This window comes from Cyprinodon variegatus, unplaced genomic scaffold (assembly GCF_000732505.1).
Source record: "Cyprinodon variegatus isolate N-32 unplaced genomic scaffold, C_variegatus-1.0 Scaffold396, whole genome shotgun sequence".
Classification (NCBI taxonomy): Eukaryota; Metazoa; Chordata; class Actinopteri; order Cyprinodontiformes; family Cyprinodontidae; genus Cyprinodon; species Cyprinodon variegatus.
In genome coordinates this window covers 3,695-27,983 of record NW_015150849.1, presented here as the reverse complement: position 1 = coordinate 27,983, position 24,289 = coordinate 3,695, and the positions used below count along the sequence as shown (strand labels likewise).

Sequence of the window (24,289 nt, the reverse complement as noted above, 5' to 3'; positions counted from 1 at the left end):
TTTTATCAGTATTTTTATAAACTTATCAGAGAAATCATTAAAGTGCTCAGCTCAGGTTGTGAGTCACTGCAGCTTCATGGCTCCTCCCACCACCTACCCCTTTGTAGCTGCTAGCTCTACAGCTTAAACGGTGGCTGAAGGGAATAGTTTGGCCTCATGAAGGTCTGTCTTCATGCATTCAGGGAGCAGCAGCCAGAGGAAGCATTACACCTAATATGATACACTGCAAAAACCATCCACAAATCAGTCAACACTTAAATTAAGTGTATTTACCTTTAATTTGAGTAGGTAGATAAGATGATTTGCCAATGGACTGAGTATTTTTACCCTTAAAATAAGGGTTTAATTTGTTTTTTCTTATTTCAACTGTGAATTACCTTGTTCCATTGGCAAAGTATCTCATTTATCTTCTCAATAAAAAAATCACTTATTTTAAGAAAAAATGACTTATTTAGATTTCAATTTTTTCCAATGTAACACCTCTGGAGCATTACCAAGGGCTAAATTAAAAGTAATGTTTGTGTTATCTTATAATTAAAAAGCTCCCTTTAGTGTTAGGAGTTGGTTAAACAAGTACTACCACCGTGTTAATAAAGCAGACAGGTTGATATGTTGGAGTTGATGAAATGTGAATTAGATTTGTGAATCAGTTTTAAGTAAAAGGATGAAAATACTCAATCCCTGTGCATGTATGGATTCTATATATAAGAGACAAAAATGAAAGAATGACTCTGCACATAAAAGTATAGTGAGAAAAATTTCAGCATGACATCTATCATCTAAAAACAGCTTTTACCACCTGAAAAAAGAACGTAAATCGCTTTTGGTATCTACCTAATGATATTTAGTTACTTTAACACACTTGTTTTATGTCCTACCCTGCTAACATGAAAAAAAAATGTGTTAAAGTAACTAAGTATGCAAAAAAAAATGGTTGCATTATTTACAATAAATTTAACAAAAATATTTCACCATGATGGTAGATATTATGCTGAAGATCAGCCCAAAATCCAGCAAGCATTTCATTTTTTTTTTCTTCTTTCTTTTTAAATTCATTTTAGAAATAGAGCTATAATCATATTACCGTGAAACAGTGATATTTTGACTTAGGAATATGATGCAGAGTCTATACTTATCAAAAGCAGGAAAATTAAGAAATTCTAGAAACCTCAGGTTAAATGTGGGATTATAAAAATAGACTGCTGAGAGGCAGAAAATGGAAGTAGACATGGATGCATTGGTAGGAAACAGGAGTACAAAGTGATGAACTTAAAGGCAGCCCATCCAGCTATATAAAAACAATTCAACTAACACTCTTTGTCACTTGTATTTGGATGACATGTTTGAGAAAGGTACCGATCATTTAACCCCTTCCATCACATTGTGTCTTTTATAATTTTAAAAATGTGGTAATTTCTTAAAATAATTGTATTTTTTTTTTTTGAAGGATTTTTTTTTCATACATAGTTAATAATTAAACAACTATAAGACTCCTTCCATTATTCATTCCCTTTATCTTTCATACATTTAAAATGGTAAAGCTCGCCGGAGCAGGGATGAGGAAGATGAGAAAAGTCTGACAAATCCCTTTCTGAACCCATGCCCGACTTCCCGCACTGTGACACAGCATATCTGGTCCACTTCTTCTGGGAAGGACAGCTAAATACAGGGCTTCACGTGTGACACATGTTTTTCTTGTGGCATCTGCATTTGACGTGCTCAGAACACGTCAGAGTTCACAAGTTCAACATTTGTCACATCATTAGCAGAATCTTATGGGACGATTCTGCTAAAGAACAGCGATGCTTTGTGAGTCAGGAAAAAAGGCTTATTTAGTCATTACTAGTGTCAGACAGGATGGAGATTAAATTACTCGCAGCTGACAACAAATAGCTCCACCAGTCTAATAGACAGAGACAATACTGACGGGAAAACATGTTGCTGAAGTTACAAACACCTGCCCTTAGTTTGAATTTAATCCAGGGGAATTACTCTGCAATACATGTATGACAATATGATGATGAATTTACGAATTAATTCCTGGATGAGTGTAAATTCATGGATTTAAGTTTAGCTCATGTCTATTAAAGGCTGAAAACATACTTGTTTTTTTTTTGTTTTTTTAGTTAAAAGAAACCAAGTTAAACAAATATAGATGGAGAGATAGCGTGATTACACTAAAACTTCTCACCGGGTATTTCCTCAAAGCAAAATAAATATAGTTTTACTCATAACCACCTTATTGACCCTTGCAGATGGGTAAAAATGGTGAAATTTACTTTGCACAGCCTTTGAGTGTTAAGAATTGTACAAAGATTTATAAGCTTATCCATTGGATGCATGCAGGAGGTTTCTTTTCACAATGGTTTGATTACGCAACACTTGGATGACATTTATTTTGTTTGGATTTATTTTGGTTCAGAATATTAACAAGCATCAAATACGCACGCATGCTTCTAATATATCTAAGTAAGTAAGCATTTAGCCATCAACAAACACCTTCTAACGCCTTCACCTGGACCTCCTCACTGGTCAAATGGGCACAAAAGACATTTACTTCCTGCGGTGGATGAGGAGAGCCCACCTGCCCCCACCCATCCTCACCACCTTCTAGAGAAGCAACATGGAGAGCGTTCTGACCAGCTGTCTCACTGTGTGGTGTGGAGGCTGCAGCGCTGCAGAAGGAAGAAAGGTAGGAGAGTAGGATCATCAGGGCTCCTCTTCCCTCCATAAAATACATGTTATCCCAGCGCTGCGTGTCCTGAGCCCATAACATTATTAATGACCCCTCACACCCCCACCATGGACTGTTCTTTCTGCTGCCCTCTGGGAAGAGGCTTCGCAGCATTTGAGGCAGGTCCAGCAGATTCCGAAACAGCTTCTTACCTATTGCAATCAGATAGCTGAACTGTTGAAAAAAACCCCAGAACAACTGAAAAAAGAAGGTAAATGTTGAAAAAACCTATAAATCATGTCACAGTCTCTGCAACAAACTGACCGTATCAATGCGTTTTTTTTGCACTACGTTTTTTTCCTTCCAATGTTTACATTTGATCACTGCTACACTTTAAGAAATAGAAATGTCATGAGAGATATACAAAACGAAATTTGTTTTGTTTACACTCTGTGTATACAAAATGAAGATAAAGTTTGTCTAAGCATAAGTCCAGGAAATGTCTTTAAGTTCAGATGAGACAAATCTGAGATATTTAGCCCTAACAGTGAATGTTCAGTGGATTTATGGCTATCCTTGGACACCTTGTCACTGTTAGCCATAGTGGAGGCAGCATCATGTTGTGGGACTGTTTTTCTGCTTATGGTGCAAGATCTTTGATATAAAGTTTTATATTTTACAAATTAAATGTTACATGAACAAACGCTGGGCAAAAATTGGTGTTTTCCACAAGATAATGATCTCTGAGGTACATCAAAACTGGTATTGGAAAGGATAAAACAAGACAACGAATTCTGAAATAGCACAGAGTTGAATATTACTGTAAATCAAGCTCGAAATATCCCTGGAAATGAATCATGGACAGAAGGAAAGAGTGAATGAAAAAAAAAAGGTGGAAAGAAGAAACAAACAACACAAAGATAAAATTCAGAAATGGAAGTATAGAAAAGTGAGCAAAACAGGAGCAAGGAAATAATGGAAGGAAAAATAAAGAAAGTACATCAAAAGGGAAAGAAAAAAGAAAGCTTAGACAACTAAAGGATGTAGAGAACACAGGTTGGAGTGACAGAGGAAGAAATGAAATACCAAAGGATAGTAAGACAGAAGGCAAGAACAACCAAATAATAAAAGGAAAGAAGGGGGCAATGTAGGAACAAATAAAAGGAAGGAATGATCTAACAAAAGGAAAGAAGAAAAACACTGAAAACCTGTTAAAAAAACAACAACAGAGCATTGACTAATAGATAGACAGATCTTTGGGAAATAAGGTTCAGAAAGAGCTTTGCTTTCTGTTTATTCTTCCAAACCTGGAAAAACCTTAGAACAGATTCCAGGCTTCTCTGTACTTTTTATAAACTGCATGATAAGAGGAGAAGTCAAACATCCACGCAGAATTTTGCCATGCCTACAAAAAACCTGTAGTTCCCTCACTTAGCCATTTATCCACGTATTATTGTGAGTATAAAAAGGGTTGGTTTAGTGCCACCATGACGGTTTGAGTTTTTTTTGGGAGTTTAGTAAAACATACATCCCAAAAAAACTCAAATCTGTGCACCAAATTATTTTTCCATTTTATGAGCAAATACCGAAAAAAAGTTAAATGTTTTCTTTAAAACATGTCAATAATGACAACAGGAACCGATGACACGCAAGGTACATGGGTCATTTTTAAAATTAGTCATGAATGAGTTATTAAAGCAGGACAAAAAGTTGCTTTCTGTAACTGACGGTGTAGTGGTAGGTTCAAAGGTTGTAGGACACTGATGATCTGCAGTTCATTTGCCATAGAGAGCAGCATGAATATAACCAAGCAGGAAAAACGACATAATGGATTTCTTGATGAAGGGGTGTGACAGGAATGAAAAACAGAACAAAGCCTGGCGCAGAAAGTTGTTCGTTGAAGACATTCGACCAAATCCGATGGGAAATAAAACTTTCAGAAAGTTAGAAATAAAAAAAGGGCAAGAATCTGAGGTAAGTAAAAGCTGGTGTCTGGGTTACAGAGGCCCGGTCATCAGCATACTCCTGCCTTGGGGTTTTAACAGTAGTGAGGTGTGAAGGTCTCTCCCTCCTGCCTCTCCATCAACAATCGGGCCTCAGCCTCTATCTCACTGCAAACTTTCACCTCAAAGGAGCAGTGGGGCACGGGTGCTCGCAAGCACTGACACACACTGCTCAGAGGGATCCATGCAGGTATAGGCATGCATCAATATTAACAGCAAGTTCTAAAAATGTGTGCTCGGTCAAATCAGCGCGCAGTGATTGTGCGGCGCACATAAAACGTGCACACATAAACGCAGCAAAGCCTGAGTCATTCTTTCCTGGGTGGTCCTCCTGCGCAGATAAGGCGAGCGCGTTTCCCCGGGGTGAAGCAAAAGCAATGGAGGGCAGGAGAAAAAGGCAAAAGAAGAAAGAAGGGAGGGAACGGTGGGAGGAGGAAAAAAGGCCAGGGGCCTCTTTAAACTTGGTGTTTTGTTAGGAGCCGAGCTGCTCTTCATGTGCGGCGGGGCCCTTCTATTTGCAGCGTGCTGTCAGAAGTTTCTCCCAGAGTCTGGATTAAAGAGATCCTCTAATGACACTGAGGCTGGACGACATCAGACAGCAGCAAAAAACCTCACATTGCACCGCCTCCAGCCAAGGACACACACATACACACACATCAACAGGGAAAAAAGTAAGAAACGAGGAAGATACACACAGACATACATATACAAAGATGTATTGCCCACACAGACAGCAGCCCCAACAGAACAAGGCTTTGTTTGTACGTATGGCTACTGATCTGATAGTAAATAATAAAAGAGGTGCTAACCTCAAGGAGAGATGGATGGTCAGAGAGATGAGTGAAACTTCTATTTTATCTGCACTTTTATCAAAGGATTGCAGTGAAAGGTAAAGAAGAAAGAAGCTGTAGGAGGAGGTGGTGGAGGAGGGGAAGGTCTCCCTCCTGAGGTGTTGGAGAAGAGAAACTTTTGCTTTGCTATCTTGTCTGCCTGCGTGTAGTAATAAAAACATGTGGTTAAGCCAGTCAACCAGGACAGCCCTGTGAAATGTAACTCTGATATCGGTGTGAACTGACCTGCTTTGCAGCTCTTTGATGCTTTCGCAGCAGTTTTCCTGCTCAAGAGGCAAGTGAGAAAGAACAGAGCGACGGCAGCGGCCCGGGAACCTTCCCGTACCTCAGAACCTGAGCACACGCCTGCACAGCTATGGAGGCGTGTTTGGGACTGCTGATGAAAGTCGTGAGACAATTTCGGCGCTAATGAAGACACGCTGCAAATGAGTTATGCCCACAGGGGGAACACGCTGTTCTCTAACTTTCAGCTGCTGGAAGCAATGGTAGAAAGAGAATAGGAAACAACTCCAAAGTGTTGTGCCATATGCCTGTTCTGTTTTTCTGCTTACTTGTCTGTCGGCACTTATAAATATATTCTGTTTATCAAATGGTTTATCGCTAAATAATTGTTAAGTTCAACTCAAGTTCCCCACATGTTTAGAAACTCCAGGTTAGTGAGTCATTCTTGTTTGTTGTCTGCCAGTAGATCAAGGTCTATATGAGCTGTTCCACTTCCCACGCTCTGTTGTAGCATCCTGGAATGTAATCCCTCCCTTATTTCCTCCTCCTCTGATATGAAGATCAAACACTGTCCACAGCTGGAAAAGTAATCAATCAGCCGACAATGCACACGTGTTGAGTTTCAGGCACAAAATAATCGTAGTGTTTCATATTTGTATGAAGAGAAAAATAAAAAAATCTTGTTGTTGAATGACTGAGTTGAGCTCAGCAAAGAGAGTTTAATCTTCATTTCTGTGTGCGTCTAAAAAGGGCTTTAAGTTCTTTGTCCTTTAGAATCTAAGTAAGAGCAATGTTAATAGATGACATAACTTGCCCAATATTACTGTGTTTACCTTGACTGGTAGCTCTGAGCTAATCTGTTTAGCTTTGTTTCTATGCTGACTGAAGCCACTGATGGAGATAATGCAGCATTAACTGTTTCATTATCTGTAGCAAACATTGATGGATCAGTGTCTTTATGTCTCCTCTAGATCCCAGGTTTGTTGGAGGCTTCTTCCTTTTTTCTCTTCATTTCACCGCTGCCACATGCATGTTGACTCAAGTGAGTTAATGTTGTACTGCTGTGGAGTCAGAGGGGAGTTTTAAATCCACTCTGTTAGTTTCATTTTTGCCTTTCGTTACATATGTTTTCACTTTTGGAGGTACCAAATGTAATAAGTTGCTAGTTTTACTAATTTAAAGCTGGTAAGAACACAGACAACCATATCTTAGGTTGCCTGATTCCCATTTTTCAAGATACAAATCACATTTTTAAGGAACTTTTACTGCAGGCAGGCCTTACTGCATGTGAGGGGATCCCCAAGCTTTTTACATTACATTCACACATTTTTCCATTTGAGCACACACTGATAGTGTAACTAGATTATACTTTCATACCACTTTGTCAACTTTATCACATATAACCTAATGATGGGTTTCTCCTAGCAAGCAAAAATATCTTAATAAGTTTCTGAACATCTTCAAGTTACAGTTCTGGGTTAAACGGTAAGCGGCGTGTCAAGTGCTTTCCAAAGTACCATGGGTCAAGTAGTTTTAACAATTAAAGTAACATAACAGAAATCCTCTTTAAACATGTGCAAACTTGTTAGCATGCACAAAACTGATCTACACACCAGCTCAAATCGATATACGTGTGTAAAATAAGTGGAACAGTGCGTGCAAAAATTTTTTTTGCATTGTGCCTTTATAAATATACCTATCAAACCATGCAAATGTAAAAAATATCCACCTGCAATGAGATTTATCAAACCCGACACTGACAGAGGGTGAAGTTTAGTCGTCTGTCTTTAGCAGGTTCTAATGTTAAATTCAAACTTGCAAGTAAAAATGTCTGCGGTTATTGGGGAACAAATTATGCCTTTAGAGAGATTATCTATGTTTATTAAGAAACTAAATTAAACATTTAGAACCACCACCAGACAAACACAATCTAATAAATACACATGCCTTAAGTAAGCATTTCTGCTTTTTAATAGAGGTACTTTTCTCCTCTAAATAATTGGACTCTGTAACAGTTTTGTATTGTTGAATTATTCTGAGCTTAAATTGTTTAGCAATATGTTGCTTGAAGCATGTGAGGAGCTGGTGGAGGTAAATGCAGCTCTTTAAAGTGTAATCCTGCTGAAAATTTGGAGAACAACAAAAAAGGTAAACATTTTTTTAGGTTTTATGACTCATTCTTAAATCTTTAATATATTTGTTCATATTTTATCTTTATTTTTGTCCTCCTTGTTAGTAGCAGTTTGGTATTATTTTATGTGAAGTGCACTATTAATAATCTTGACCATTATTATCACTATTTTTTTCAAAAAGGTTTTATAATTGTTATTGCTTCTAACTCCATTGCTTAGAAGTTCATTTCTATTTCACAGCCACTCCCAAACTGCCAGTAGGGCACACAATTTACTCATTCAAATAGGGCAGAACTGAACCGGTTTGCATGTAATTTCTGGAAATTATCTGCAACACGCCCACTCATTGAACATGTAATTTTTTTAATTTTTGTTTTTTGCCCACACAATTTAGCTCTTCTTAGTTGGACTCTTTGAAGATCAAGTGTTTCTTATGCAATACTGCCTGGGGAGTTAAAAGTTAGACATCTTCTAAATGTAATGTAAATGCTCAGTGAATGCAGTCATGGGAAATAGAAGGTTCCCATAACTATAAAATTGTTTTGTAAAATAAATACATCCTTTCTGCTTTGAAACACTGTGAGAGGGAGAATAGCCTCCAAATAGTGTGATATTTGGCATCTGGCAGTCATTGAATTAAGAATCTGGAATCTGTGTGAAAGCCTTCCTCAGTAAGCTAAGGTTACCTCACAGGTAATCATCAACAAAAACATACATAAAATAGTAGATAATATAAAGAAAAAAACAAAAGAATCTATTTCTTCTAATGGTCCAGTCAAAGTTCAGAACTTGATTGATATGCTGTAGAGGGGAACTTAAGAAACTTTACAAAAACAAACGTCAGTAACGCTCTAAGAGCTGAACAACCTTGCAGATAAGAGTGGGACTAAATCCGCCCATGACAAAGATCCATGATAAAGACCATAAAGAAAGAGGTTTCTTTTCTTCAAGCCTTTTGATCATGGGTTGGATGCCGTTATTCCCATGACTATGCTGAACGTCATGGAAACTTAACTGTTAAAGACTTGGATACACTCCTAAGTTGGATAACATGAGATTAAAGTTTTGTTGCAGTTTAATTGCCTCAACATTTCTGCATTTGGGAGTTTAATGTGCCAAAGCATAATCATAATCTATTTCATCAACAAATGCAACACCCAGCTGAAAGTAAACAGAACTCATTAGATAGCAGAAAACGAATAAAGTAGTTCAGAATCCGTTCATTTTTTGTTGATATTAGAAAAATAGGAACGGTTATGTCATTAAATAAAGTAGCTTATCACATGTGCAAAAGGGATTTACAAAGGTGTTAAAAATATAAGTTAAATGCTCTTAAATCATCAAAATGAGCTCCACCATGCCCATTAACATAGCATCTAAAATACTCAAAGTACAGTTTTGTTGTTATAGTTTGCAAGGCCAAACTAACTTCAGCAAGTTTTGCCACAGCCTACATAAAACAAAGGACACACAGAGATACACAACCATGCAAAGCCACAACGATGTGGTAAAAATCACTTCACACCAGTAAATATAAACTCCAACTGTAAGATTTATTTTGTTTCACCAAAAAAAAAAAGAACAAAGTCGCAGAAACACAGATGGATGAGAAACTTTAGTAAACAAATGCTGGGCTCAAGGTTGAAGCAAAGATCTCTCGGTTGTTTTGAAGGACGCATGCTGGAACGCAGGGGGACAAATCCATGCTTGCGTACACAAAATGTTTGAAGCAGCTCTTTGCCTCTGCAGCAGGGAGGATCCAGCACACCTGTTCTTGATCCAGGGCTGCCATTCCTTCCCACAGGCAAAGTCATCCTTTCAACCCCCTCAGAAACTAATGCATACATAACTACACAACTACAGAAGAAGTGCAGCTGCTACAACTAGCCGCTGTGAAAGTGCGCATGTTTGTGTGGCTTGGCATGTGTGCACACGACCCCTTGTTAATATTACCTATGCACAAAAGCCAAGCAACTAGTTCACAAAGACTACATCAACTGTGAGTTTGACAAGGACTATGCTGTGTAGTGCAACACCACACCTCATATATTCCCTCTCATCCTCAAACATGGGAAGACAATGGTCACTGTTGCATTATGTAACACGCCTACTGTCATTTCACCCGGAGGACCCGGACCTTCTCTTTGACTCGTTGCAGAAGTTGCTGCTGGTTGTGCCGGGATCAAAGCTGCGTGTTCCTATCTATGTGAGTGACACAGAGTGTGTGAAGGTGTATGTTCAAGGACGCAACACTGCCCAGAAAAGGGCACTAACTCAAAGGCCTGTTGTGTGAGAGACCTATTCAGATAAAGACTCAGGAACCCGAGCAAGGTGAAAACCGGAGAGGCTCCATCTAGACCCACAAACACTAGGCTATAGGTGGGAGCGTGCGCATGTGTTTGCGTGCCGCCATGGAAAAGATTCGGCAGGTAGAAAGACAGGAAGCGCGGCTGTGGGGAACAGGAACAGCGGTGCTGATCAAAGCCCAGGCGGGTGACACTATGGGCGGAGTGCCATTGTTTATTCACCAGCCACCTCTCCCTTTTGGCAGAGTGAGGTGAGCATGTGTGCTTGTGAATATGAGTGCAAAAACAGAGTTTGAGACAGAAAGAATTGGAAGATACAGAGTTGGAAAGACAGGGTGTGCCAGAGAAAAGACACAAGTTTTTTTTTGTGTGTGCAGCTTTCTCTTGGCAGGCTAATGTGGGTTTCAGTTCAGTCAGATAATGCACGTTCACACTCATAGACAATATGCATGGAAAAGTAGAAAGAAACTAATCATTAAAACTTAAAACATCGTATCAAATAACCGTGTAAACAAGTTCTTATCAGATGAACAGAATAACTTCAAGACACCATACACTAAATAAAAAGATCAAGAGGAAATGTGAGATAACTTTGAGAAACAAAAGTATAAAGCAAACAGGATGTGTCTGGTGGGGTAGACTTTGCAATTGAGGCACCATTAAAGCGATAGCAAAGCATAAAAGATAAATAATTACAAATCAAGATATATGGCAGGCACCTGTTCCAGGGAGCAGGGTAGTTTTCTAAGACCAGTGACTCACCTCTCCTCTGTTCCTACTGCTTTTATTTGGCCTTAATCACATTATGAGGGTAGAAGCGTCTCCTATGTATGTAACAGCCCCAGTAAGGGGCAGAACTTTGTTTTTATGGATCCAGGGCAGCCATTCCTGCGCAACATTTTTGATATATTATTTTCTCTTTTTAGCAGGACAATAATCTGCCTTTTAATCTTTAACTTATTCACAGTTGATTCTCTTAGGTAACTTTTACTGTAATCGATCATAAACCAGCTACACATGTCCTGATATCCAGAAGACATAGGTAATACATACTATAGCCAAAGTAAAAACAATTTAGGAGTTTCAAACTGTTTATGTTTGAACATTTTATAGAGATTGTGTCCTTAGACACAAATAAAAGCAATCCTGATGGGGTTCTAGATCTGAAACGAACAGGACACACTGATTCTGTGTGTGTGCTATTTTTTCTGAAATGTGGAACCAAATGGGGTGAAACTTTTTGGAAGTTAGTAATCCCATTTCCCTCTCTTATGCTAAATGCAGGTAAGGGAGGAAACACAGTAAAAGTAATCTAAAACTTTATAAAATGGCATTGTCCCATGAAATTAGTGACTTTATAAGCCATAAAGTAAATGCACTCAGTCAAAATCTAGTTGTTGATTTGCTTAACACCTAAAACACAGACTGTGGTTCATGATGTTGTGACAGTTGCATTTCATTTCTATTTAATCAAAGGTACCAATATTCATCTAGTAGGAAGTATTTTAACTGACGCTTTAGTTTGGAGCTTGACCTGATTTCAATGCATTCTGTTGAAGTATGTCTCACTTTAATGTGTTTATGAATTAGCAACAATAATTGCAGCTGTGTATCTAAAGAATAAACAGAATATAGGGAACTTTTAGTGGTTGTAGTGCAACCTTTGTTTTTATTTATTGATGCTTCTTGGCATAAAAAAGGCATGAAGAAAACAGCATGGTTCTGTATTGCTATGGATATGGGCGCAACAAACAACCTAGGAGAGGAGTTCCAGCCAAATAAGGTTTCCAAGCTTTATTATTTGCATAAATAGTGATTATAGAAAACTATTTAGTCATCTTGAAAATATGCCTGAAGGGTTATTTCTGATTTTAACTAAAAGCCAAGGAAAGAAAAGGGTATTTTGGCAACATAATACCCCACAACTTTGTGGTTCAAGGTGATGATAAAAAAACTACCTCCACTTTTCTCATTGAGTGTAAATTCCCTTGGGTTCCTGAAAATTACATATTGTTCCACGTTTTGATAATTAATTAACAATAAAAAATAGGAATAAAGACACAAATATCCTGATTAGACAAAAACCAAACATTTTTCAAGAGTTGTCACAAAAACGTGTTCCTTCACTTAACATTACACATAAAAAAACTAAAATAATGAGCATACTTAACTGTGCCACCAATGTTCTAAAAAGGGCTTTAATGATACACAAAGGTCTGAGCAGCTAACACCCACATTTAAGAGGTCCAGGAGCAGCAGAGCCACAGAGGGAGCTAAATTCAGGCTAGAAACGACAGAATGGGGCTGGTAGAGAGAGGGTGGAAAAAAAGGGGACATCTGATCCGGTGCTGCATGCATTCACAGCAACTGTTTCAGGATTATCCCAATTCAGACGTGCGGCTAACTTTGATGTTATTTTCTTCCTCTCCCATTGTCTGAAGCCCCTCGCTCTCTTCATAATCCGAGTCCTTTGAAGTGAGCAGCGCGGAAACAATGTCAGCAGGCGACACACCAACTCCAATGGCCCACTGACAGCTCTCCGCCACCCTTTTCTTTCCCCACCTTTTGTCTCAACTTCTACACTTCCTCTATCCTTTCATTGCTCTCTTCCCCTGCCTTTAGTCCCAAACACCATTTGTCATTTCACTTCTTTTCTCTTGCTTTTGATGCTGAATCTCCCTGTAACGTCCTTATTTTTTCCTGCTAGGCCAACAACACCCCCCCCCCCAACACACACATAAATGTCTGGCATTCACTAAACTATTCAGGCATTAATTAGAGTCTCATTAGCTTGTGTTTAACACAGGAGGATCGTTGTAATGAAGACACAGATAATGAAAGCTGTTGTCTGCTCCCACCACAGATGCCAGGCCAAACGGAACTGCTCATGACAGTAAGTGTGTGCGTTTTATCAGAGTACATTACCGGAACTAAAAGTACATGATCCGCAGAGAAGTATCATTAAAACTTAAAATAAAAATACAATTTCAGTTTTTTATCAATCCTCATATTTATTTCTAAAGATCTATTCATATTAGCAAGGATTGACTTGTCCTTAAAACCACCATTAATTACGACTTCTTTATTTAACTGTAGTTAAATGTGAAATTTCCTGCTTGGTGAAGGTCTGCCCTCTACGTAGGTGCTTTTCTAGTTTATAATATAAACATTTTACATTAACTAATACCTGATGCCATTCACTTTGGTTTTTCATTCAATGGCACAGTTTTGCCATTTTATTTTTTCCACACAAGATCAGAATTATAGAAACAAGCTCAAATAGGTTTCGGGTATCTTAACCATAGTTTCTCTAAACATCTGGCATTTTTCAGTTTTAATATTTGACCCCTCTCTTTGCTTTTCAATTATTGTTAAAGAGCAGTAAAAACAATTGTTTCAGATTGTTTAGCCAAATCCTCAAACACTCCGTAGCAAACACCTTAGCAACAGAGTGCTTCAGCTGTGGCTACAAAACCAGTGTCATCACACTGGGGGTTAGGCTCTTGTATGACAGGAACTAACAAGACCTTGTTTTGGTTTTGATAGACAAATTTTGCTGTTCTCTGCAATGACCAGCGATATATAGCAATGCTTTGGTTTAAAAAAGGTAGAGGGGCTTTTTGATTGGCCTAAAATAGTTCCTCGCCTGATGAGGCATCAGGCTCAAACATCTGGGGCAAGAGTTGTAGGAGCTGTTCGTGATCTGTTGAAATACGCTCACTCGATTTCAGAAGTTTTTTCATCGCTATCCATTTCAGTGTGTATATGTTTGCTAATCAATCTTCCCGAGTGATGTCACACTTCCAGGTTCGGAAGTGCGACATCACTAATAATCAGTACCTGAATATTTCAAGGCTCTGGTATTGACAGTAATAAATGTCGGGATGGCACTTTCAATTAAACATTGCATCCCATCTTTAAACAGGAAGATAAAAGACTATTTTGGCAGTGTTTCCAAGTGATTTTCAGTTCAGTACAGTCTGCAACAGTCACAAAGAAGGAGCAGTTATCCTTCCACAGTGGCACAAAAATCTCTAATCTCTAGGAATGCATCACTGCAATTGTCAAAGGGGAACAGATCTGACCTTAGTATGCAGTCTATCAGACATATAATGGGGACTGAAAACACGCGTTATAGCAGCCAAATAAAGGAGAGGTAGGAACACAGGAAATATTGTCAGAAGACAAAGACAACATTAGCAAGCTGACTAATGATTATTCCTCCTCTTTTCTTATCCTAGCATTAAGGGGAGTGATGGCCTAGTAGGCTGTAACAGTGCGCTTGCGTTCTGAGAAGGTTGCAAGTACCCGGTTGGTTCCCCCCAGCCTGCACTCTGGGTCCCTGAGCAAGACCCTTAACCCCACACTGCTCCCCAGGCGCCGCACAATGGCAGCCCACTGCTGCCCAAGGGGATGAGTTAAATACAGAAGTTAATTTCTCCAATGCGAGATCAATAAAATTCAATTATTATTATTATAATTTGTCTGTAATTCATGGATTATAGCCTTCATGTGTCGGCCTCATCTGTCGGATCTACACTTTGATGCATTCAGCTGCAAATTGTGGAACCTCTCATCAAGTGCATTTGTATGTGTATGACACAAACACCTGCTGAAAGCACCAAGTATGGTGGTGGTAGAATCATGTCAAGGGTTTTGCAGCCAGCAGTACTGCTACATTGCACATAGTAAGTGTAATGATTCAAACCCCTGCTTGGGCTGAGCATTTGCAGTAGACAGTAGTGAATCCAGTATATTGCAGCAGATTTAGTGAAGTAGACTGCAAAAGCTCTCAAAATAAGCTGAAAATGACCAGCAGATGGTATACTAATGAACTGGTTTCAAATCACACAGCCAACAATTGTGGTGTTGGTAGCTAGAGGACCTCAATTGCAGCTTTGCGTCCTTTAGTATGCCCCATGGTGGTCTGCACACATTAAAAAATTTATGGTGGTAGTAGCTTAAAGGGCAGATTATACTTCTGCAACCGCACACATCAAATGTTGCATGCTTCTGGTCGCAAATCAGTTTTGCTGGTATGCTTCTGCAACATCTGTCTAGAATTCCTAGGGACGCACAGCAGTTTGCCGCCAAAGCACTAGGGGGAGCCTATTCGAGAACTTCGGCGGATGGTAACGAGTACTTCTTTGGCGGCGCCGGCGGGAATGTTTATTTTCCAAAACAACATGCCTGAGGCATTGTAGTAGTGGTTGCACTTCCGAACCTTCTCGATCAACCTTTCATCTTGGTTATCCATTGTTGTTATAATGCCTCGGTTTTTAAAAATGGCGCACCCTGGCACCGAATCGAGGACAACCACACAGACAGCCGGAAAGGCTGAACCAAGAACCAATCACAGCTGCTTTTTGTCTGCACACTTCCGCTTGAGGTCTGCGCGGGTTTGTGACCGTCCCTTGTGTGGTCAGGATTTTTTTGAGGTGTGTGACGATGGTTGCAGACAGATTTAGTCAGAAGTATAAATTGGCTTTAACTCTATGTTCACAGCTAAAGCAGCAAAGGCAGCAGGACCAGCTAGTTTACTTGCAAAGTCAATGGTTGACACACATCAAGGCGTAAGAAAAGGTCCCGCTGCGTGTTTTGAGCAGCAGGAGCAGCTGAAGCAGCGCATCGTAAGCTTCTGAGCATGAAAACCAGCTTCAAGCTGCCACGGCAAACCGCGAAGAGGCGACTGGGCCATAGTCTGCTGTTCAATAGGATTCCTACGGACAGCACACCGCCGGTATGTGGGGGTCTGAGCGGCTCTGACAGCGAAATAATATTTGAAGGCAGGATGATAATCTGGATGAACTGACTGCACAGATGAAGTTTTCAGGTGGCCTTTCTCACTGAAAAACATAATAAAACTACTATTTACCCACTGATCACAGCATATATAGCTGCCATGTTACAGGCAAAGAAAGGATAGGGTTGCTCCGCCCAACGCGCATCAGACCTACTTTCCACCGTGCAGCAGCACAAGCGTTTTTGCTGCTCTTGCTCCTTAAAGTGTGTACGTACCATAACAGCAACAGTGTGCCAGTGTGTAAATGATTTGGTGAATAATTGAATGCAAAGTGTTATGGGTTCCTTGGACTTCATATAGTGTTGTATGAGCAAAGGTCTTTATTTTGTGTTTCAGATAGCAACAAAAAAATTAAACTAGTTCCTGGAATTAGCATTAACGCGGAACATTGTTCAAAATGACCAGACATCCCGGGGAATCAATGGCTCTATGAAAAAATAGAACTTGGCTTGAATAACAGTTAAATACTTAAAATAACCATTTATGTTCAGAATGAGTTTAAGTAAACATTAGATCAGAACTACAGGTCAGAACATAAAAATAACTGACTGAATCTCGTTCATTTAGTGCAGGCATAAACTATAGCAGCTTTTGCCCTTTTTGGGCCGATTCTCCAGACGTGCCTCCTGCGTCATGTGGTATACAGGGAGTAACGAGTGGCCGTGTACAGGTACGGTGAAAAACATACATTGTGAGCTGTGAACTTTAAAACCCTGGGGTTTCGTTGTACAGTTTGAGCTGTAGCTGAGTACAAGACTAAAAATATCGTACAGTGTAAGACCGGCCTTAAAGAAATTACATGAGTTCAATTATTTATACCTGAAGATATCGTTAATATAACATAATAAAACTGATTTTATACTGAGGCTGGGTATCAGAGAACAATGCTTTCCTCATTAATAATTTGCTTTAATACAGAATAGCTTACAACAGAAGATATTATTTCTTATCTGTGGGATATGGTCATCACTTCCTGTTGTTGTTACTTCCTGTTAGAATGAAGACTTGTGCATAAAATCAGGAAAGATCTGAGATCCGTCTCACAAACCTGCCTTCTTTCTAAGCGAGGCAGCTGCAGCCACAAACAGACTAAGTTGTGTTTGGAAACATGCACCGATCCCAGACACAACAACTCTTTATTTAGGGAGCCACACCCAATCAACTGCCAAGGGAAACTGTCTTCCAGTCTGCTTCAAGCACAATAAAGGACCTTATGACTAAAAAAAGTCATCCACACACATCTGGATGTTGCTGTTTCTATACATTTTAAATAGGGCTGAAGGGAATTAGCTTGTATTTTAGGGACATAAACAGTTACAAGCTTTAAGTCTGAGTGTGGAGTTATAACAGAATGACAGTGATGATAAAGGCATGGGGTGCAGTAGACGCATATATAAGCTCACTCAGACAGAGAGCATGCGTGTCACTTAAATACACTATGGAGTTTGCAACTAGCCATAAAAATGACAAAGCACATGCAAACAGAGAGTAGGCTTTAACAATAGACCAGCGCCTGTTTCTGCTCCATTTCTGTCAAAGCCAGACAGAGCTTTTGTTAAGCATGAAGTTTGCAGACAACTGTTTACTTGACCCACTTGTCAATAAATGACAAAAAGTCCGTATAATCACGAGATGTAATACTTAGTGGGCTAATGTCCTCATCTTACCTAAGCTTTCAGCAAGCTGGCTTATAATACTGTAAAAATGTTCCAGAAATGATCAAATATCATTTTAAAAATTAAGGACATTTATGTTGTGTTCATATATGTTTAGCAGTAGGAAAAAATACCTTAACCTTAATCTTTTTCCCACTTGAATCTTTACGACCTACTAAAATTACCCCATCATTAGAAAACGTTATACTTTTTCTTTATTGGTGTTTTCAAATGGGCTTTACACCACCAGGGTACAAATGTTGGCATATTGTTCATTTTTGACCTGTGGAATACGAAAGCATTTGAAAAAAGTTCAGAGGCTGGACAGTGTCTGCAGCGAACCCTTCACATTGCACAAGCTCCAAAACAAAACAAAAACAATATCTGACATAATAAATAAAGGTGTACTGAATCAATGTACCCCTAGTTGGTTCCTTGCTGAGGCCTCGAGAAGACATGTCATCAGTTCCTGGATGAGATATTTCAGAAGCTAAGGAGGAACAAGAGGATGACGATTTATCTTAAGGGGGAGGTTTTGAGGGATTGCACCAACAGAAAGAGGCATCATCTGATGAAGAAGAGGAAACCCCTCAAGCTGACAGAGAGACGTGTTTGTCAAGGAACTGCATAATTGCACCATCCTCATTGAAATAAGTCAAAGCCATGGAAGAGCAGCAGCACCAAATATGACAAGGAAGACTCCAGGGCCAATAAGGTATTCGGCTTCCCATGTCCAGAACATTTCATCCACCTTTTTTCCTCTTCATCACACCAGCCAATATAAAATAAATCATCCTGGAAAATACAAGTTTCCGTGAGATCAAATCGACCTGGATGTCAGGAAGGAAAATCAAGAGAAGGATGTTCCTTAAGCAGTTGAAGATTGCAATGAGAAAAATGAGTGCTGGAGCTGCACAGAAGCCTCTGCAGTCAACATAGAAGCTGTTCAAGAAAATGAAAACTGTCCTGATCACCTGAGGCTGCAGCTGGGTCAGTCAGGAGAAAAAGGTGTTTGTTCTGCCCCTGGAAGAAGGACTGTAAGATATAAGGTGTGTGCTGCAAATGTAAGAAAAACACACTGTGCATTATTTTGGTGCTTTTGTACGGCGGGTCATCTCTGTCCCATAGGACAAGAGTAAACAGAATGTTAAGATGGCACAATGGTTAATAAATAAGGGTGTTATAAACATTTAGGTTATATATTTTCAACACTCTTGAGCTACGATTACTCACCAGCCTGAAGTAGAGTCCTGCACGGGTCGAGTTTTACCAACCTGCACCCGCCCGAACCCTTTAGGATGACTAACGAACCCGACCCGTTACCCGCGGATATCTTCAATTCAAATCCGATCCCGACCCGACCCGTTGATATTCAACCCGCAACCCGACCCGTTAACACATCAAGTAATAGGCTATAGTACGCTGCGCTGCAGAACAGCGCCATTAACACTGCAGCACGTGTATGCAGTGTATGACTGTGGCCTTTTTGGAGTGAAGCCCCCACTGCCAGCAGGGCTTTAAGCTACAACAAGGGTGACCCCAGTGCCTGATTAATATAACATTTCTGATGTCCATAACAACAGACACGCATAAAAAAAAATCACCAACTACCGCCCGCACTAAAAAAATATCCGCCCGACCCCCAACCCGTTTATTTTTATTTATGTATTTTTCACCCGCAATAGAGCATTTTAGCAGGTGACCCATAGGGGAACCCGCGGGTACCCGACCCGTTGCAGGACTCTAGCCTGAAGTGACCGAAATCCAGATTTTTTTTTGCCCATATGCAACCTGTATCTGATCTTTTCATGGCAGTCTGAAAGACACAGATCCAAATTTTTCCAATGCAAACCAAGCCACTTGGCTATGTGGTCCTGAATCCGATACGTATCTGACCTTTTCAAACCTGTGCGTGAACAGCTAGGTCGCATTTAATGGCTACAGTTCTGTAGCACAGAGTACATTAATACTCAACAAAGATCACTGTTCTGTGTGTGGCTATGCAGAAGCTGGAAGAAAAACAACAACCATGGCGGACGATAATTAACCTTCTTGAAAAAATAGTGTGGTTAAATCACTAGCTGAGGTTGCGAAATAAATGAAAGATTGCAAGATGCGCTCCAGCACTACCATCCATGTTTACTTCCATAAACCCAGAGAACACTTGTTTGTGACATCATTGCGTCCTCTACTGCGCATACGTGACACTTAAATAGTGTGAATGCAGTTCAAACAGGACATCACATACAAGTTGCATACATTTTGAAATCTATCGGATTTCACACAAAAAATCGGACCTGAACATTATTTCCTGATATTAGCCCTGGTGAAACAGATGACGTACTTGTAGCTGTAGCGTCTTGTCACTCTGAGTCATTATGGTTGTGTTTGGTGATGAAAGCGGCTAAAGAAGAAAAGCATCTTTTTCTACACACATTAATTGGAATGCAATCAAAATAGGTCAATCAACAAGCCTTGATGATTTAAAACATTAATGCGACTGAAAGACTGACAAGAACGAAAGATGGAAGCAAGGAATAAAAACAGGGTAAAGTGAGAAAGGATTTAGAGGAGGTAAAAAAAAAAATATGGAAAAGGAAATAAAAGGCAGGTAGGATGAAAGCAAGGGATAATAATGAAGAAACCAGGGCAGTTGAATAAGGAAACAAGGTAGACACAGGGCATGCCTTTAGAAAGGTCACAATGACCTCCTTATATCTGATACACTAATGTGAAGAAATGACAAGAACAAACCTTGTTGGCCTGCTCGGCATTCTGGGTAATCGTCTGTCTCTCTTCATCCCACCGAGCGTTGACCTCCTTCAGCTGCTTCTCCATGGCCTGCTGCAGGCGCACAGCCTCCTCTTTAGAGTCACATACAGATGTCTGCAGCTCTGCAATCAGCTGAGAGGTGGGAAAACATAAAAACTGAGATGATTTTCTTTGGAATCTGACTATCCTGAATGGATGAGTTTATATTCAACCACGCGGATGACTGTTATAACAAACACCCTTTTTTCTGGCATATTTAACTCGATAAAGAGAAAAAAAACTGTACCAGAAGCAATTGGTAAACAAACAGTTGTTCATATCCAAGTAATTTCCATCATCTCAGAAAATGGAGGTTAGATGGAAAATAGATTTTACTTTTAAAAGAAGATCTGGATGGCAAACAGTCACCTTGAAATACAGCTTTTCTTCTTTTTTTCAACCAGTATGACAAGACAGAAGACACACAGAACTGAGAGAGAAAAGAGTTTAAAAAAAATGTACAGAATTGAAAAAAACAACAACTTCCTTTTTATTTGAGCTCGTCGACTTTGAGCTGGTGAACTTGCGGTGCACACTGAGATGAAAAGGAAGTGGCTCGTCTTTGAAAATCTCCCACCCAAATTAACATTCTACTTAAGCTGCGGTTAGAGAGAAGATGAGGAAAGATGAGAGTGGGTGAAAGACAGGGTGGGGGGGTGGGGGGTTTGTGCAGCTAGCTCTGGGCTAGACTGATAATTGTTTACCGTGTTAACACATTGGGGGACCAGCCCCGCTGGAATCTTCTCGCTGTGTGGGAGTATTGCAGTTAGCGATGCAATTCGGACACGGATAGAAGGAGGCATTGAGGTTGAAGCGACGGTTAGAGATTAGACTTATTGTATGGAGCCACATGAAAGCAACAAATGGCAGGATATTATAGCAGCAACAATTTTCTTTGGACTCCCCCAATGCCAGGCAGTGGTGGCACTCTAAACTAGTAATAAGCTCAACTTGTTTTTCCTTCAATGTTTGTCTTACAATGTAAACAACTCAGCACATTTTCTATATGAGCTATTCCGCCCAGCATTCTTTAATTCTTTAATCAATGGAAAAGTTTTGCACTAGTGGTGTTGTACGTTTTTTAGCTTCCATTTTTTTATTTAGCTGCTTAGTGTTGAAATTGGTTGTTGTGGATGTGTTTTGATTGTTTTGTTGGTGAATGTGCCGAATTCCATGTGGTCCTTGAGGGCACCCCGTGTGGCCACAGGGACCACATGGGGTGCCCACAGAGTCTTCTGAAAATAGAAAAACTCGCCAGTGGGCTAAGTCTTAAATTGTATTCTTTTGCTCTTCCTTTTTTAATTTATAGAACATCTCAAAATGAAAATGTCTGAAATAGATTTAGAAATGAAAAGATACAATAAAAATATGTTTATATGTACAAGGTTAAGGTGGCCGCATACCCTGGCAGTTCATGGGTCCGTATTAGTAGCCCTTCCTATGACTCAGTACCCATGAAGTGGCCTTAAAAAGGTTGGTGACCCCTGCCCTACAGTATGCTGTCACATCTGCTTGAAGGTTAAGTAATTTAGACAATTTCATTCCTTGCATGTTCGCTGTAAATGTACAGTAAAGCAAGAGGTCGTCCCTCTTAATACTGGAGGTGGACAGAATTCACACCTTTCCCTGTATTTTTTATTTCCCTCTTTTTTCAAACTCTTGATGCTTTTATAAAGCAATTTCAATATATTTGAAAACAGAGAGCATGTTCGTAGGTGAGACATCAGGAAAATTAAATTTTTTATATCAAATTAATCCAAAGCTGCAGTTATCAAATAACCAAATACCATAATGTCATAAATATTCTCACAGTACAATTTCATGATCACCATGAGCAATAACATTAGACCTCCAGAAGCACCTTTGAGAATACCCTACATCCTTCATTCCTTCATTTATGTACACACACACTGTGTGCACAATTATTAGGCGAGTTGCATTTTTTGCCATACCATCCGTTTTATGCATATTTTCCAACTCCTAGCTGTATAAACATGAATGCTTATTGGAATAAGCAAATCAGCCAATGTGTATTTGTGTACAGAAGGAGGGTGGGGGCTAAGACGATAAACATCCTATATCAAGGTGGGCATAATTATGAGGCAGCCTCTTTTTCTAAGGAAAAAATGTTCCAACAAAGACATGAAAGTGACTGTAGTGGACTCGTGAAATTGGCAAGATATTGGGCACAATAGCTGGATGTTGTCAATTTGCACACTGATGCTGACCAAAAAGTGAATACTGCATTATAGTCCCTTAGTACCATGAACATAATGTAAAATGTTTTTTTTTTTTGGCTTACATTAGCTTTCACTACATTCACATCTTTGATCTAATTCTATAAATATATATTATAATACAATTATTATTATAATACATGCAGGAGAGTCCAGAGACAGAATCCAGAGCAGATAAAGAAGCCGGGTTTTCAGACCAGAGGATCAGAAAGATGCAGAGGTACCAAGGGGATGATCCAAGCCAGAGTCAGAAGACAGGTCCAAGGTAGTTTGTAGGCAGAATCCAGGTAAAAGTACAAAAACCGATCAGAAAACAGAGCAGAACAGGGGCAACCAAAACTTAGATATCCGGGGACAGAAACTATTCAGGATCAGGAAATGAGAAACTCACAGACTGTAGGGGTGGAACGGTTCACAAAATTCACGGTTTGGTTCGGTTCACAGTTTTGTCGTCACGGTTTTGGGTTCGGTTCGGTATATGTTGATTGCTAGGAAAATCTATTATGTCTCATATAGTCAAGTCAAAACTGAAAGAAAAAAGCAGTCTGACATTTGCTACATCATTGTGACAGTCTTAGGTTAAAAGTAGGTGAGATTCTGGGATTGCAAGAGAGGTAGTTCCAACATGTGCTTCATTTATTTGGCAAACAATCTTTAACAAAGAAGCATAGGCTCTATTAAAACTAGACTTAGGTCCCTTTGTTTGAAATTAACTCAAGATAAAATGACATGTTTCAATTCCCTGATTATCAAAACTCAGTTTGTTCTGCAGTGTTTGAAATACAATCAAATAAATAAGGCTGGATTTCTTATCAACTTGAAGTGCCACTGTGTTATCTAAAATAACACAATAAATAATCCAGTAAATATTATAATCATCAATATATCCGCAGGTGAGCTAAAATGTTGGTCATGTTGCTGTTAGCATAAACAAAACGTGTTGCACAATGCTTGCACACTGTTGCACTTTTATCCACAACTTTCTTTCCGCCGTCATCGTAGGTCACTCTAAATGCAAAGTGGTCCCATACAGCAGACCTATAAAGTGCTGCTGGCGGTTCAGAGGGTTTTAATAAACCGTTCCATCCCTAACAGACTGCTAGAAAACTCTCAAACAAAGCTCAAATAATCTGGGACCGATGGCAGGGAAACAGGGAGGCATAAATAGCAGCTGGAAACAGGTGGATCAGATGAACGGTAATGAGCAACCGGACAGATTAGACAGGTGAATAGAATTAACAATTAAGCCAACCTTCGGCACCAAGACCATGACAAATCTGAGGAACAGACAGGCCAGTCCATAGTTTCCCTGTTTTCCTCTTGCAGGAACTGCTGACACACACCATCCACATGAGGTCTACCATTGTCCTGCATTACGAGGAACCCAAAGCCATCCGCACCAGCATATGGTCTCACAAGGGGTCTGAGGATCTGGTCTCTGAATCAAACAACAATCATGCTACCTCCATATGAGCAAATGGAGGGCTGTGCGGCCCTCCAGAAAAAAAAAAACACCCCACACCATTACTGACCCACTGCCAAACCAGTCAGGCTGAAGGATTTTGCATGCAGCAGATCGCTCACCATGGTGTCAT

The 24,289-nt window shown here is 39.7% G+C and overlaps 1 protein-coding gene across 1 annotated transcript in view; it reads right to left on the bottom strand.

Annotated features, from left to right (window-relative positions):
- LOC107092817 (centrosomal protein of 112 kDa-like) overlaps window positions 1-20,605 on the bottom strand; it is a gene marked incomplete at its 5' end in the record, with an annotated part of 37,560 nt that extends 16,955 nt beyond the window's left edge. The window contains one exon of the mRNA XM_015387475.1: window positions 20,401-20,605. Coding sequence (XP_015242961.1) covers window positions 20,401-20,605 — 205 coding nt within the window. The remainder of the gene's footprint in view (window positions 1-20,400) is intronic.
- Between the last annotated feature and the right edge of the window lie 3,684 nt (window positions 20,606-24,289).